Below are 16,591 nucleotides of genomic sequence, written 5' to 3'. Positions count from 1 at the left end.
GTCCAAGTGTATTAGCATGGTGCAATTGGAAAGAAAGGTCGTCTTTATTGTTATTACACGTATATATGTATATGTATACTTGTGTATAATCATACAAAATGCTTCCTAACACCAGGGAAACAGCAAAAGACATGTATTTGTATGTACAGAAAGACAATTTCCTTTTCATCACAATAACAACGTAACAATAAACCTATAATGACTGATGAAACTGATGTATACAAATATACAGGGCTCTCAAATTTTGAAGACATTTTTATTTGAATTTTTTTTTCATTGGTTGTTGCGTTAAATCTTTGGTTGTTGCGTTAAAAAGATTGTCTGATTGGCTTTTGTGTAGCCTCTTTTTTGATTGGCTGATAAGTGTCAGGCTCGAATAAGAACTGAGACACGCTTGATTCATGCCATAGAGACAGCGGTGCGGACTGATACATTTTGGGCGCTGCAACATATTAAATATATGATAAATAGTCAAAAAGTTTTTCTGCGTGAGAAATACGATGTGTGGCGGGAGAGCATGAGAAAAGACCAAAATGAGTGACTGTCACTCTCAATGCGTGACACGTGACAGCCCTGAATATATACATTAATGCAATATTACATAGAAATAAAAGGTGAATATTAAAAAAAAAGTTTAAAAAAAAATATATTATATATGTACACATAGATATAAAGATATAAGTGTACCAGCAATGATTGTGCAGAATGTTTGTCGGTGAGGTGTCAGCTGGTCTTATTTGTGTTATATGAGGGACTTCAGGCATTAGAGTAGAAGCTGTACCTTAGTCTTACCTGTTGGCAGAAAGGAGAAACCTGAACTGGATGGCTAAATTCTGCCATCCTGCCAAAGTCCACTAAAGTGTGTGGAGTAAACGCTGTTGGGATGTGTGCAGAGTTCAGAGACTTATCCTGTGACGAACAGCTGCAATACCAGGTTGTGAAGCCCCTCATGAGAACGGATTCTACAGCACACCTGTATAAATGCTGTACGTCGCTCTGGATAAGGGCATCAGCCAAATGCTGTTAATGTAAATGTTCAAAATTGAAGTGGGCTTTCCTCAGACACCTGAGAAAGTGTTCTGAACTGTTCTGAGCACAACATACACACGAACATCAACTGTATGGACTGCACAGACCTACACCAAATACTCAAACTTCCAATATACTGTACATCCATCAGCTGTCTTGTTTGTCTTGTCCTGCACTGTTTGCACCAGGTTGCACAGTTGCACTTTATGTATCTAGGACTAACTTACTAAGTCCTTAGCCCTGTCTTTGTTTTATGTAGCACCATGATCCTGGAGAAAAGTTGTCTCATTTCACTGTGTGCTGCAACAGCTCTATATGGTTGAAATGACAATAAAAGCTTCTTGACTTATAAGTGTAGACGCAGGTCAGTCTTTTTAATGACAGCTGTTTTGTGCTCTGTCCACTTCAAAGTAGAGCTGAGGGTGACCTTATTTAAAGTTGTTGACCCTATCAACCGTGTGTGTGTGTGTGTGTGTGTTTGTGTTGTTTCCTGTTTCCTTTAGTCAACGATCAGTAGTTTTGCGACCATTGAGAGAGAGGTTGTTATCATGGCACCACTCTGCCAGGATTCTCACCTCCTCCCTGCAGACTGCCTCATCGTTGTCTGTAATCAGCCCCTCGATGCTGTTTGAGCTGTATCTAGCCAAACAGTCCTGTGTGAACAGCGAGCAAAAACAAAGGGCTCAGCACACCGCCCCGCGGGGTGCCAATATCGAGAATCAGAGACGAGGAGGTGTTCATGCCTATCTGCACGTATATCCAGTTGCATAAGGTTGGAACTGAGTCCTAAATTTAGTTGCTTGTGTGATTGGAATGACTGTGTTGTACACTGAGCTATAGTCTCAGCACCAATCTCTTAAAGCATTTCATTCTTATGAAAGTCAATGCTACCAAGCAGTTTTTTTAAGCATATATAGAATAATGACGTTTTTCTGGCTTTCTGTATGTTGATTCTGCTGAAAGACCTTCACGCATTGTTCAAAGGCACCACAGGTATAATCTCCTGAAATGATACAGTGTTGTGTGTGTGTGTTGTGTGTGGGGGGTGAGGGTGGGTGTGTGTGTCTTTGTTAGCAAGCTCAAAGCAGGCATAAAAGCATCCAGTTTGTTGGGGAGTGATGCACTAGCAGCTGTTAAAGTGGGTGTTTGGGATTGGTAGTCTTGAGTGTATGGATTCTCTCCCACATCTGACCCATATCTTTTGTTCAATTAAATTGCAGTTCCAGATAAGGGCCCTTTAAGGGCCTCCTCATTATGGTAGTATGATGCTCTTAAGTCGAATGAAAGGCTACAGTTTGTTTTTTAGTCTTCTTCCATCCTCAGACTAATTAAATAGGTCAGGGTCTAAGAATACAACGGAGGCAAAACCCTGTTAGAGGGCTAAACAGCAGCAGTTTGGTAGTGCTGGGACTTCTGGGAATCTCTTCTCCTTTATCATATGGAAAAGAATGGTCAGGGGGCACTAGGATGTGAATCAGGGACCTCTTGATGTGCAATCAAATGACTGTAGTCCATCTGTTGAATGTGTCAATCCACGGTTACCCCCTCCCTTGACCACTTGCTAACAAAAGTCCATTCCTGATAAGATATTATTAGGATGGTGGTCCATTCTCAGCACAGAAGTTTGTCATTGCCTTTGCTGTTGCTGTTGTTGCTTTCCGTCCTGGCCTACGTCACGGACCCAAACCTTTTTAAGCTTTTTAATCCCATCAAAGCTGGTCTAATTAATACTCATGTCAATGGCACAGATGCTAATCTCCAGGACAGCAGTAGTCCCTGTTCACTGATAAATGAAGTGGAATGTGATTATTGATAAAGGGTGACTGATGAACAACATATATGACAGATTCACACAATATTAAAATGGACAATGAGGTTAGATACAATCTGTAGGTGTACATAAACCTCAAGTGTTACCTAAACAATTAACTGTGTTTCCATTATCTGTCAATTACTTAGAAAGTAACAAGAATGTTTGAAGGGTTTAATGATATGTAATATTTAATGCTTGAAGCTTTAAACAATTGACATTGTCTCAAAGCATCTTTACAGAATATAAACAAAAGCTTAATATAAAGAATAATATAAAGATTAATATAATACAAAAATTCAAGATTAATATTAGATTAATATAAGATATTAATATTATTAGATAATATTACATAAGATAATTAGGTAATATTAGATATGTACATTATTGTAGCCAAATGTATGTATTTTTACTTCAGAATAAAACTTTGATTAGCATAACTAGCATGATTTTAAAATAGTCCGAATACAAAACACATCGTAGTTATATATAGTATTGTAGCCATGTATTTATTTATACCTCAGCATTAAACGCCTGATAAGCATAACTAGCATGATTTTAAAAATGTCAGAATAAAAAAGCATTACATATTTTATTTTAGCCATGAACATATTTTACCTCAGGAAATAAACTGCTGCCAAAAATGTCCTACAATCTTGACTGGGTTTTGGCAGCTGGTAGCTGATCAGATTGAACTGCAGTAGGGTTTTCAGCAGGGTTTTACATTCTCAGGATGACATCTCCTGGCTCCTGTCTTAAACTGAGTGTTTCTAGCACATGAAAGCTTTAACACACTTTCCACAGAGCAGACACTGTAATCTCATTAAAAACATAGCAATCTTGTGATGAGCTTCAGGATGCTGGAAGCTTTTTTCTTCTTCCTTAGATCTCTCGGAGTACCTAATTTATTTATTATGCTGCAAGCATGGCACAAGTACTTGTGCTGACGTCCACTGTTTTTTGCTATATGGATTCGCTTGGTTTGTCTCTATGCCATCTGGAACATCCCTGCCAATATAAGGGCCATAAGTAGAAAGAAGTAGAGCGCATGAATGAGGAATGGCAAATGCACATCTCATAAAGCAGGACATATCTATTATATCTTGAGGAAAACAACCTCGAAGTTAATGCACAATAGACAGACTGTATATGACCGTAGGACATTATTCATAATAACACTCTCCGGTTTTTCCTTGTCACAGTCACCTCAGTCACCTCACTTTTGTTTAATGTTAATCTTGAACTTTTTGTACTATATTTCGTATGTCCTGTAATGCTGCTTTGAGACAAGGTCCATCGTTAAAATTGTTATACAAATAAAATTCAATTCAAATGATTTGAATTGTTTAAATTCACATTTTCAGTAGGTTTTAGTTGGTTTCCAACTAAACACAGTGCTCAGGAATGTCCTGGAAACTTTTGTTATCTTTCCAGAAACCTGAGAACAGGTCATTTAAAGTTCATGTTTGACTTTCAATGAAGGTTTCTTTATAGAAATATAGAATTTTTTTTGTTATGCATTTCATTATGGTTCATTGTGTGTCCTGTTCCCTTATAGCATTCATTTAAATAATTTGAACCTCATGGGAGCCTTGCAGTAACCTGCAATTGTTTAGAGAAAGTTCTGGCAACCTGGGATAGGAACGTTCTCTGAACCATCCATATATAATCCTAATCTATGTTAATTCGTTAAAAATATGTAATGTATATCTGAGAAAAAAAAAAACTCAAGTTAATTATTGCAGATTGGAACATCTGGAACATTCCTGGAAGTTACAATGTATGTAGTTACAAAATGTAATATTTACACCTTTGGTCTAATTTATATAATTCAGCATTTATTTTAGATATACATTCATTCATTCATTCATTTTCTACCGCTTATCCGAACTACCTAGGGTCACGGGGAGCCATCTCAGGCGTCATCGGGCATCAAGGCAGGATACACCCTGGACGGAGTTCCAATCCATCGCAGGGCACACACACACACACTCTCATTCACTCACACAATCACACACTACGGACAATTTTCCAGAGATTAGATATACTATATAGTATAGTAATATATATTATACTATATATATTATAAATATAAAATTATATATATAAGTATATATATACACACAGCATATGTGTGTATATGTATATGTATCTATATATGTGTGTGTCAAATCTCACCACAAAAAAATAAACAAGAATAAAAGTTTGTACTGTGTATAGAAATAAAATATATGAAGTTCATATTCAAATACCTGCCAACTAATGTCATATAACCATAAGTGAATGCTTTGAGTTTTAGAATGTTCTGAGATTGTTTAGAATAACCAAATGATAACAATTAGACATATTTAAATTTTTTTGCTTTAAGTAAACTCTGGATCTTATGCAACAATATTTTTATTAAGTATACTGCTTGTGTTTATGTGTAGCTAGCTTGTATCTCTGCTTGCTGGCTATTTAATCAGATACATCTAGCAGGTCACCTTGTCTGTGAACAATTACCATCTATTGCTAAGGACAATTAATCCGCCCCCTCCTTACACTTCTATCAATAAAAATGTGCCTCCATAGGAGCGTGAATGATGAGAAATCATGTGGGTGGTAAACCATTTTCAGCACTACAGTGACATTGATATTATAATGGGTGTGGTGCTGGAATGAGAGGCACAGACGCAGTAGTAAGCTTTCTTTGTAATGTATATAATCTAAGCTGTCAGTAAAGGATAAAGTCCAGCAAATATGCTGTCACCTTTTATATGTCAATACAAAATAAAAGAATGCACTGTCAGCTTTTGTACATGCCAGCTACAAGAAATTTTCAATACTTAAAAAAAAAGTATTGAAAATTAAAAAAAAAAACTGATTTGTGTTGCAGTGTACAGGAAATACTGCATTTAGTTCATTCAAGGTTAGTCTTTTAAAAAGGTACATAAAAGGCAATAAAATATAGAAAACCGTGTCTACAGCCAAGTCTACAGGCATAGGGTAAGTAATTTGACACTGTTTTTTGTGGTGCAGAAAGTGAGCTTTATTTTAAGAGAGTTTGTGTCTGGGTAGGAATTATAGCCCTTTTTATACATAGTCCTAAAAGTACTGTATATTAGCCAGGACACTGTTATTTGTTTCTTCTCCTGTTGTGTAATTATTGCATTATTGGTTTTTGTACATTTGAGTAAATAAAAGGACCAAATTCGATCCTAGATGTGACATGAGTATGGTTGCTTTGACCTCCGGGGTTGTGGGTTCGAATCCACACAGTGTGCGCAGATTTTTCAAGTTCTCCCTGTGATTCAGGGTTCCCTCTGATTTCTCCGGCTTATTCCGTCTGTCCAAAGACACTGCCATCCCTAAATTGTCTGTAGTGTGTGAATGAGTAAAGGGTTGATACCCTGTCCAGGGTTTGTCCCCAACCTTGTGCCCCCGAGGCTCACCGCTCCATCCCTGAGGAAGGATAAGCGGTTTAGAAAATGAATAAATCTGACATAAAGCTATTAAATGCAAAAAATGCACTAGTACGATTATAATCTCATCATGACTCTTTATTCAGACTCTGATTTAAGTCAGGAATAAAGGGGTTATGACTTAATGCAATACAGATTTAAAAACTAATAATAATAATAATAAAAGATTTAAAAAAAAGATAAAAAAAAAAAACACTCCAGCATGTTAAACCCTGTTACATAACACATAATGTTCCCAAATCCATAGCCACTTTTCCACACCAAACACAAGTAAAACAAGATACCAGCAAAATCAACAAATCAATGAGTCGATATAATCAATTGCTACAAATACACTGACAAACACAGCTTATTATAAATTAGGTTAATATGTACAAAGGATCGCACAGAAGTAAAAGCCAACATAATACTTGTGAAGTACCAGTCCAAAGGAATGAAAAATAATAACAGCACAACCCAGTGAGACATCATACTGCACTTAATAGGCTCTTAGAATCTGTATCATCTTGGTAAAAGGTTGTCAGATTATATCATGCACAAATTTGTTTGTTTAAACCGACCAGGTTTTATTCCTGTCTGTAAAAATGTCATGGCCAATATCAGGGATGCATCAATACCATTTTTTTACGCAGATCAAGTACAAGTACGATTTTTTAATTGCATGTATTTTACTATCAATCAACATATTATTTTATCTCCGCTCATCTTGTATCTGGTTTTACTAGTGATCACATCTTAATGTTTATTCTCTAGACTCATGCAATTTAAGGTAAGTTTATGTGAAATAAATAAAGTTCCTTAGAGTGAGTGAGGTTGCATTAGAGACTCTTCAAACTAGTTTTGTCCAGCTTCTTTACAAAAAGTTAGGTAACACTCGTTTTGTTGTCTTCACTGCATCTGAATCTCCTAGCAATAAACACCTTGTTTTTTGAGTTTTACGTTTACAATGTTCACCATTATAGAAAGTTGCTGTAGTCTGCTGAGGTCTGCTTGCAGTCTGGTTCGCACTGATTGCCAGTATTATTGCTGAAATCCTTCCAGATTGCTGTTATTTTTTGTCACTCGGAACACTGAATAATTGAACTTTTGCTCAGTAAATGAGCAAAGCATCAGACCAGTAACCAGTACTGATGCATCCCTTATAAATAGTGTCAAATGCTGCATTCCAACAGAACCTAAAATGGAGAAATATCATCAATAAGTCACTGAGCACAATAGTGTGTGCTAAATTCTGTGTCCAGACACCATATTGAATTACATCTTGTTTATCTTTGATATGTACAACACTTTCAGAACAAATAATATTCAATACAATAATATTCCATACAAATAAAACCATTTATTATTATTATTATTATTATTATTATTATTATTATTATTATTATTATTATTATTATTATTATTATATACAAATGTTTTTTTAAATGTCTTTTAATAAAAAAAGAAACTCCAAATCCAAGATAAGTAAAATACACAAATATTCACTCTTAATTAAACTGCCGTTGAACATCAGCAGCCACTGATGTGAGCAACTTTGTTCACAATGCAGACATGCAGAATTAAAAAGATTTTTCATTTAAGACAAGAATGTCAAATGTACACCATAAAAAACAAATAAGAGAAACCAGTGTGAAAGTTAGATGTCATTGTCATATAGCCATCTACAGTTTCATTTCAGGCATGGGTTTGGAATTTGTTTCTGGTTCTACTTCTGCTTTAATGTTCTGCCCATTGGAATGCTGGGGATCTGTTGATGGAACCCCATCAGGAATAAGAAGAGTCACTGGGCTGGATTTGTCTGAATTCTCATACACTGGACCAGGGCTGGCAATGAACTTCCTAGGGAAGGAACTGCTCGACAGAGAGGTGGAGGAGGAACTCCAGCCTGGAAAGAGACCTGATGCTGTATGAGAGCCAGTGCCTCTGCTGAAGAACTGAGGGCTGGGTGAAGCAAGACTGCCGTTCATACAAACTGAACTGTTGTCCATGTAGATGTGGCTGGCGGGACCCATGTGGGATCGGTAGTTGTATGGTCTCCAGCCCTTCCGCTGCTGGCACTGACAGCGCAGGATGCGGATAAATCCCTGTTTGAACTCACGACTGGTACACGGGTAGATGATGGGGTTTAGGCAGCTGTTAAAGTAGCCGAGCCAGAAGATCACCTTGAAAAATGTCTCTGGAGGACGCAGGTTGGTATTGAAGGAACCTGAAAATGTAAGTTTATTCAGTAAACCACAGCCATTTAACACCTTCATCAATTTTCTCTTGCACCAATAGATGGCATGGTTCAGCTAATGAAAGCTTCAAAAGTCAGATGGATGTTTATGGGTAATATCAGGTGTTTTTAAATTATAAAACTGAACAATTGATTTCATCTCATGCTCATTTTGCTGATTAGAGCACTATTCCACCACACAAAAATCAAGCACATATCTTATTGAAAAGTTGTATTGAATCAGAGCAAAATCTCCATCCCAATTAATCAATAATAACAACTGAATATGAGGCACCCAAAGCAATGAACTCAATGAACACAAGGAGCTCCTTCCCTGATGTGACAGGATTTAGGTAGACGGTGTGGCTTCAGACCAAAGAGCAATGACCTCAATTTTACTAATAACATTTTTAAATTTAATGAATTGCAATTTTATAGCTGGTTCTCGACTGGTTCCACCATCTCTCAGGGTAAGAGGCAAGTATACTACAAGACTCTTCTCTGTACTGGCACCAAGGTGGTGGAACGAACTTCCCCTAGAGGTCCGGACAGCTGAGTCACTGGCTATTTTCAAGCGGCGGTTGAAGACCTACTTATTCAGGAAACACTTCAACTAGCACTTCTTTCATTATCTTTTGCATTTAAAAAAAAAACAAAAAACAAACAAAAAAAAAAACACACCTTTGACACTTTCATTGTAACTTTGAACAAATGTTTTAAACTCATGGTATCTTAAGTATGTAACTTAGTGAGCCAGCATTAATGTATTCAATGTTAGAGATTTAAGCACTTATGTACGTCGCTCTGGATAAGGGCGTCTGCCAAATGCTGTAAATGTAAATGTATAGCAATTATTGAATCGTGTGGCAGTAACAAAATGCATCATATAAATACAGGTCATGAGATTCATTTAATGTTCACATAAAACATCAGAATGGGGAAAAATGTGATCTCATTGATTTTGACCATTGCATGGTTGTTGGGGTTACACAGGCTGGTTTAAATATTTTAGACTCAGCTTATCTCCTGAGATTCTGTCGTCAGAAATGTCTTCTTAATGAAAGAGGAGAGATTAGAGGAGAATGGCCAAACTGGATGGAGCTAACAGAAAGGCTGCAGTAACTCAATAAACCTTACTTTACAAGTGTAGTAAACAAGGAGAGGATTTCAAAATGCACACCACCTCAGACTTTTGGACAACTGGACATTTGAATGGAAAGAATAGACCAAAAACAGACCTGTGTGCTTTTTTGCCCTCCACAGTTATACATGTTCAGAGGAGGGAGAGTGAGTATATTGGTAGAAGAATGTTGGAAATGGAGCTGCCAGGCAGGAGGCAAAGAGGAAGGCCAAAGAGGAGGTATATGGATGTAATTAATGAGGATTTGAAGCTAGTGGGTGCAAGTGTTGAGGATGCAGAAGATAGGGATAGGTGGAGAGAGATGATTCGCTGTGGCGACCCCTGAAGGGAAAAGCCAAAAGAAGAAGAAGACAGTTATAAAGAGTGCTTTTGTGAGTTACTGTAGAATTCCTGTCAGCTCATTGTTCCTAATGAAGTGGCCAGCATTTTTTGTTTTGTTAATTTTTTTAAACTTAAATTGTTTTGTTACAGTTTCTTCATTTTCTATTATTACAGTCTTAGTATACAGTGTGTGTACAAACTATAGCAGATGCTCCAGAAACAGAGAAGTCTTTCAGGTTGTTGGTCTACATACAGTACCTCTGTTTCAGATATTCATATTACAAAAAGGTCATGCAAATCCACAGGGCATATCCAAATGTCTCCCTATTGCCTCTTAACTTGTCCATTCACTATCTCATTTATCCCACAGGACTTCTTTTTGAGATGTTGTGCATCCTGTATCCTTTTATGGCCTTCATCCTAGCTGTGTTCAAGGATTTTTATATCCTTGTCTTAATACGTGACAGGACAAACAGGAGCCTGTTCACTTGACAGATTCACCTGCCATATGTGTTGATGTGTCTTATAACAGCTTATTTCTCTGCACTAAAACAATGCTATCCTATATGACAAGTGAGCACTTTAAGTGCTTAGACAGATTAGTGAGCTCGGGATGGTGGGGTGGGGGTTCCCCCCTAATCTGCAAAGCTGAATTGTAAGTAGTTTCTTTAGAACATCAATAACGCTCACATCTGGGGCGGCAAACTCTCCGATTAACCCAAGGGCATTATTCAATTAAATCAAGCGTTCTTATCCTTCTCTAACTTACTCCTAATGCTACTCTTGCTACAGAGACAGGGACATTTCACATCAAAGCACTATTAGCAAAGTAATTACATTTTACCCAGGAGTTAATGTTCAAGTATTATAGAGGAATAGGCCTGTCATCGTCAGGACGTACGTTTTCAGTACTTGTAAATATGCATGTACACAATTTCTTCATGTTAATTTAAAACATATAAATATTTCTAAATTATGTTAAAAGTTTGTTAGAAGATGTGATATTGAAGTTAATGTTCAAGCGTAATGTTGTGGTGGTCTGCCAAAAACGAGAAAAAACAAATTTTAAAAACAATTTTAAACAAAACTGACATAGCGACACTGTAGAGTATTCAGATAATCAGTAATCAGATATCAGAATGCCAACGATGCTCCTGCTGTCACATCTTCATCAAACTCGGTACAGAAAACAGTGGACAAATATGTGAAAGTGAACTAATAAAAAGACTTGAACAAAAGGAAGTCTTACACACTGACACACCAATGAGGAACAAAGCTGTGTGTAGCAATAACAGCAATTTGACTGCAGTAATGTGGAGTTTATGGAGCTTGAATGGCATACACACATACTGGCCACTTTATTAGGATCTCAGTTGACTTTGACCATGGCATGGTTGTTGGTGCTACAGAGGCTGGTATGTTCAGTATTTCAGAAACCACTGATATCCTGAGATTCAGCCATCAGAAATGTCCTTGACAGGAACACTGTAGTAACTCAGATAACCACTCTTTACAACCATGGTGAGGAGAAAGGATCTGAATGCACAACACATGGAACATTGAAAATCAGCATATTAATGTCAGCTGTCCAGTTTCAGTAAGTCTGTGTCCGTTGTGTCACATTCTCCTTGGAAGACAAGATTCATTCTCCTGTTTGGTAGAGCAGGTAAAGTGGAACCTGCTGTGGTGTTCAGCTGCTATAACACATCTGCTTCCTGGTTTGGCATGTTGTGTTCTGTGTGTGCTTTTCTGCTTACAACAGGTATAAAGAATGGTTATTTAAGTTGCCATAGTCTTCCTGTCACCTCCATTTTTCCTAATGATGTGGTCACTGTTGAGTATGTTAAGAAAATATATATATATATATAATTCTTTAAAATGTGGCAGTAATGTTGTTTTTCTGTTAGCATATTTGGTAATGAATGGAGAATTAGAGGGTGGAACTGGAATAAAAACTTAATATATGACTTTCACCAGTTTTACTTTTGGGTGTAACAGAATTTTAAAATTCTATAACTTTTACATGGCACATGAGAAGAAGAGAATCATAATTAATTCAGGAAACCTTTTAGTTAATGGTAGAAAATATCAGAGACTACGACCATGTCATTATCCAGTAACTGTATTTTAAATTCTCTCTGTATTACTACATCTGTTTCATTGTACTGTAAAGATTGTATCCTACAGTAGACACCGGGACTATAACTTGAACACAGGACCTTAAAGAGATCTGAATTACAGTCTTTTATTGCCCCCTTGTGTAATTTCTCCTCAAAAAGCAGTCATATTCAGATTTCATCCAAATTACATTAGCATGGCATACAAAGACAAAGGGCATTAACTTCCCAAAGGTCACACAGATGGAAAATATTTCTTCCAAAATCGTCCCTCTAGGACAAACACTGGTGACCCGTAGTGTGAGGTGGCCATCTATAGGAGACTAGAGCATTTTGGTCATAAAAATGAAAGCAGATGCTTCATTCCTGACCTGTTTGGGCGTATATATTGTGGGAACGCTACCGCATCGGTATTCCCACACCTCGGCACTCTCCTAGCAGCTCACAACGGGAGAAAGCCTGGGAATTAGCAAGCCTTCCGAAAGACATTGGCATTTCCTCTAAATTCCTCTACGAGACCTCAACAAGATGCTATACAGGACTGCACCAATTAATCCTGAGCAGATTAAACAATTTAGACAGATAGATAGATGAGGGATATATACGGTTGTCCTTTATAAAGCATAGCGCATCATGAAGTTGTCCTTGATGAGAAAAAAATACATACTAGTAAGCATAGGATTATGCAGTGCCTTGATTACAGAAGCTCAGGACATTTAACATGTTAAACTATTAGTCATTAGTTCATGTGCTTAAACAAGACTCATATCTTTGAAAACACATGAATTTTAAGTTGTCTCTGAACAGATGAGATACAACAGGTTTTAACTTTACTAGAAAAAATGTCTTAAACATCTTAAAAATTGTCTTAAACAGTTCTGTTCTGAACATTTGTCAAACAATGTCGCTTCACTAATCAGCCAGTTCACTACACAGACCAGGATATGGTTAATTAAACCAAAATCTATCCTTTCCATGTAATTTACATTTAAGATGTCTCTAGTGATGTAGCTAGACTTTAGTGCAAACTAAAGAACCATTAAAGGTGCTAGATTGTATATTTTTGTGTACTATGGCCAATAAAAATTTAGACACTGAACAAAAAAAAGGTTTTTCACTACTATTTCACCACAGCGAACCTCATAACCGGGACTAGATGGGGATTTTTACAATTACACATTTAAATTAATAATGATTTCTCCCTTAATATTTAATTTGTCTTGTAAATACATTTATGAGTAATCAGGGAAGCAAAGGTAGTAAGGAAGGTAATATTTACACACACACATATTTACAATAATTTATCGTCTATGATCCATATATACAAGGTTCTATAAAAAAGCAAAGATAATTGTCAGGGAAGGTGACAACTGGGAATATGTTTTTTTTAACTAGGCCACCTGTTTTTACGTTTGATTGTCTATATATTCCTTAAGTGAGTAACACACTAATTTTGCGAACAGCACTCTTCAAAAGTCAAACTTTGAGCATAATATCACAATAAACCAATAAACCAATAAACAAACAAACAAACAAACAAATAAATAAATAAATAAATAAATAAATAAATACATTTACACTAAAGCCTTTCTGGATTAGATTATTGCTTCAGATCACTTGTTTCCTTCACGATCGTCTCCAAGACAAATAACATTAATCAGTGTGTTTTTACTGGCTGTTGAATTGCGTTCTAGATACGTGATGAAGAAATGCCTGGAAATCTGTTCAGTCTTTATTTCTTTGACACATCCAGTTTTTGTAAGCACATTTATGTAGGTGTCAACTGATTGACTATCAAACATACTTTAAAAATTATAATGAATTGTTGTACAACTGGATTTGGTATGTCTCTTTTTAAATAATTACAGTTACTTTAAGCTATATAACTTATGGAAAGAACTCCAAAGCATGATTTGTCATGTAATATAAACCAGATGTCATCTTCTGCAGTAGTCTATTAGAATCCATTCTAGGTGCTGCTTTGTTGTCTGCTGTAACACACCTAAACTCTCAGAAATAACCTGTTCTTATCTTTGTTGTTGCTGCGGTACCAAGTAGACATGTTTTCTACCTTACCTATATATATATATTACCTGGAAACATAAATGTGGTGTACCTATAAAGATTAATGCAAATAATTGGATTTTAAGAATAATTGCTGTACCTTTACATCTTTAACATCTAATAGAAGGTACAACACATGCACCTTGAAAGACATACGATGTTAAAAATCACTAAAAGATATAAAAGATGTATAAATCCAGCAACAAGAAGACGTATCAAATTTATTAAAGCTGGTTATTAAATGGTAAAATTGGTGAAAGCATCAAACTGTGCTCAGTTTTGGGCATCTAGGCCTGGATTTATGTTATAAAGGACAAATTTTTAACAGCATATTTACTAAGTTAAGGAAAAGTCAAATGTTAGGGTTCCTAACATGTTGGTCCTTGAGTACCATATGTCCTGTATATTTTAGTATGTTTAGTTCTACTTGAGCAATAAGTTGTTTTTCAGTTCAATGTGGTGTATAGTGAGCATTAATATGTGCGGGACAGAGGCCACTCTAATGGGACCAGTGGATTAAACTTGTTTTTGAAAACAACTTGAAAATCAATGGGTTTCATTTGAGCCACTAAGAGCAAGTAAAAGTGCACAGACACACACACACACACCCACACACACTCACACTCTCTCTCTTTCTCTCACACACATACTGTACACACACACGCGCGCACACACACACACACACACACACTCACTCACTCTCTCTCTCTCTCTCTCTCTCTCTCTCTCTCTGTCTCTCTCTCACACACACACACACACACACACACACAAAGACAAAGTAAAAGAAATAAGGATGATTGGGGAGTTTTGGGAGCTGGAGAAATGAAGCACCTACCGATGGGCAGAACGAGGAAAAAGGGCAACCAGCACAGGATGAACATGCCTACTACAACGCCAAGAGTTTTGGCAGCTTTCTTTTCTCTAGAAAATTTCAGCAATTTCACAGTAAGCGAGCTCCTCATTTGGCCCTTGCCTGTGCTGCTGCAGTCATCATGGATGTGAGAGCCTCTGTAATGCACTCGGAGTGTGAGCTCACTGGAGTCATTGCGCTCCTTCATCACTCCAGCTTCTAAATTCTTAGTGGTCCTTTTGGCAACGATGTAAACGCGGCAGTACATAGCCAAAATCACAGCTAGGGGGATGTAGAATGAGCCTAGAGACGAAAACAGCGCGTAAAACGGCTCCTCTGTTATTGGACAAATGGTTTCATCTTCAGAAGGCGGCTCTTTCCATCCAAGCAAGGGTCCGATAGAAATAATCAAAGCAAGTACCCAAACTCCCAGCATGGCCAGCAGCGCTCTTTTCTCTGTCACAATACTCGGGTACTGCAAAGGATACCGCACTCCGATATATCTGTCGATGGATATTACGCACAAGCTCATGATGGACGCTGTGCAACACAGGACATCTACGGCAGCCCAGATGTCACAGAAAATCCTCCCGAACACCCAGTAGTTCAGAATCTCCAGCGTGGCGGACACCGGGAGCACAGTGGTACCAAGCAACAGATCCGCAATGGCCAGGTTTATGATGAAGTAGTTAGTTGGGATGCGCAGGTGCCTGTTGCACACCACGGAGAGGATAACCAGGATATTGCCCACGATCGCGAAAACTATAAACGCGCCCAGAACCATGCCCACAGGCAGTGCCCGACTGAGGCTGAAGTGCGCGCTGCCAGGCCCGGGGGCTGAGCTCGAGTTGGAGCTGTTGGACGACGCGTAGGATCGGACCTCGCTGTGCAGTCCTAATGACGCGTTATTCCACACGTTTGCGGCATCACCAAGATCAGAATCCATTCTGGCAAGCCTGTTTCTCCATACCAAAGTGAGCTTGCTTTTCACCTTTCAGTGAGTCAGTGTGTGGGTGAGCTCATTTGTTGCGCAGACTTAAACTGCCTTGCTTTAGAATTCTTTCTTTTATTCGTTATGTAAAGTCTTTCCATGTAATGCGTACAAAGCGCAATGTCAAACTTCTCCATTTTCCCCAAACAGCACAGACGTTTCGTTTATCATATCCCCAGAACGGTGTTGCTTGCTGAAGTTGCTTGCTGTTTTCGTTTGCATTGCAGTTGGTGCTCTTTTTACCCAGTAGCTGCTTGTGTCCTCTGCAGTGCTATCGTTCCTGAGCCCGTTCATCCATGCGCTCCTAGTCCCAACCCAACCCCGCCCCCTCCCTCCCTCCCCCAATCTAATCCTTACCGGACACGTCAAAGACTCGGACTCACGACGGTACACAGGATCTGTCCATAACGTTAACCTATATGCTTCTAGTTTACATATTTTAGGGAAGAACTTAATACCGTACAGAGAAAGTCCTGTTGTAAACACCCAAGAAAGCAGTTAACCCAAAAAGTAGTAAACTACCAACTAACTAAGAATCTTTCATAGACAGGATATTTGCCAAATATGTATTCTTGTAAGTACAAACTTATGC

The 16,591-nt window shown here is 37.7% G+C and overlaps 1 protein-coding gene across 2 annotated transcripts; it reads right to left on the bottom strand.

The window, feature by feature from the left end:
- Window positions 1–5,992: 5,992 nt before the first annotated feature.
- On the bottom strand, window positions 5,993–16,330 carry adra1ba (adrenoceptor alpha 1Ba). 2 transcript variants are annotated; one of them, XM_060891629.1, is made up of 2 exons: window positions 14,994–16,330; window positions 5,993–6,280 (listed from the first exon to the last, which is right to left on the bottom strand). In XM_060891629.1, the coding sequence occupies exons 1-2, from the start codon at window positions 15,952–15,954 to the stop codon at window positions 6,267–6,269; spliced, it is 975 nt and encodes a 324-aa protein (XP_060747612.1). In that variant the 5' UTR covers window positions 15,955–16,330; the 3' UTR covers window positions 5,993–6,266. The 2 variants fall into 2 exon arrangements, with proteins under 2 accessions (XP_060747612.1, XP_060747611.1); XM_060891628.1 differs by lacking the exon at window positions 5,993–6,280 and adding an exon at window positions 7,804–8,506.
- Between the last annotated feature and the right edge of the window lie 261 nt (window positions 16,331–16,591).

Source organism: Tachysurus vachellii, chromosome 17, assembly GCF_030014155.1.
Source record: "Tachysurus vachellii isolate PV-2020 chromosome 17, HZAU_Pvac_v1, whole genome shotgun sequence".
Classification (NCBI taxonomy): domain Eukaryota; kingdom Metazoa; phylum Chordata; class Actinopteri; order Siluriformes; family Bagridae; genus Tachysurus; species Tachysurus vachellii.
The sequence above is the reverse complement of the archived record's forward strand: the minus strand, read 5'-3'. Positions and strand labels throughout refer to the sequence as shown.

Excerpts from the sequence above, each read along its gene's own strand:
- adra1ba (XM_060891628.1), bottom strand. The coding sequence starts at position 15,954 with ATGGATTCTGATCTTGGTGATGCCGCAAACGTGTGGAATAACGCGTCA. Across the intron at positions 8,507-14,993 it reads TTTCCTCGTTCTGCCCATCG|GTTCCTTCAATACCAACCTG; the intron begins GTAGGTGCTTCA and ends TTACATTTTCAG.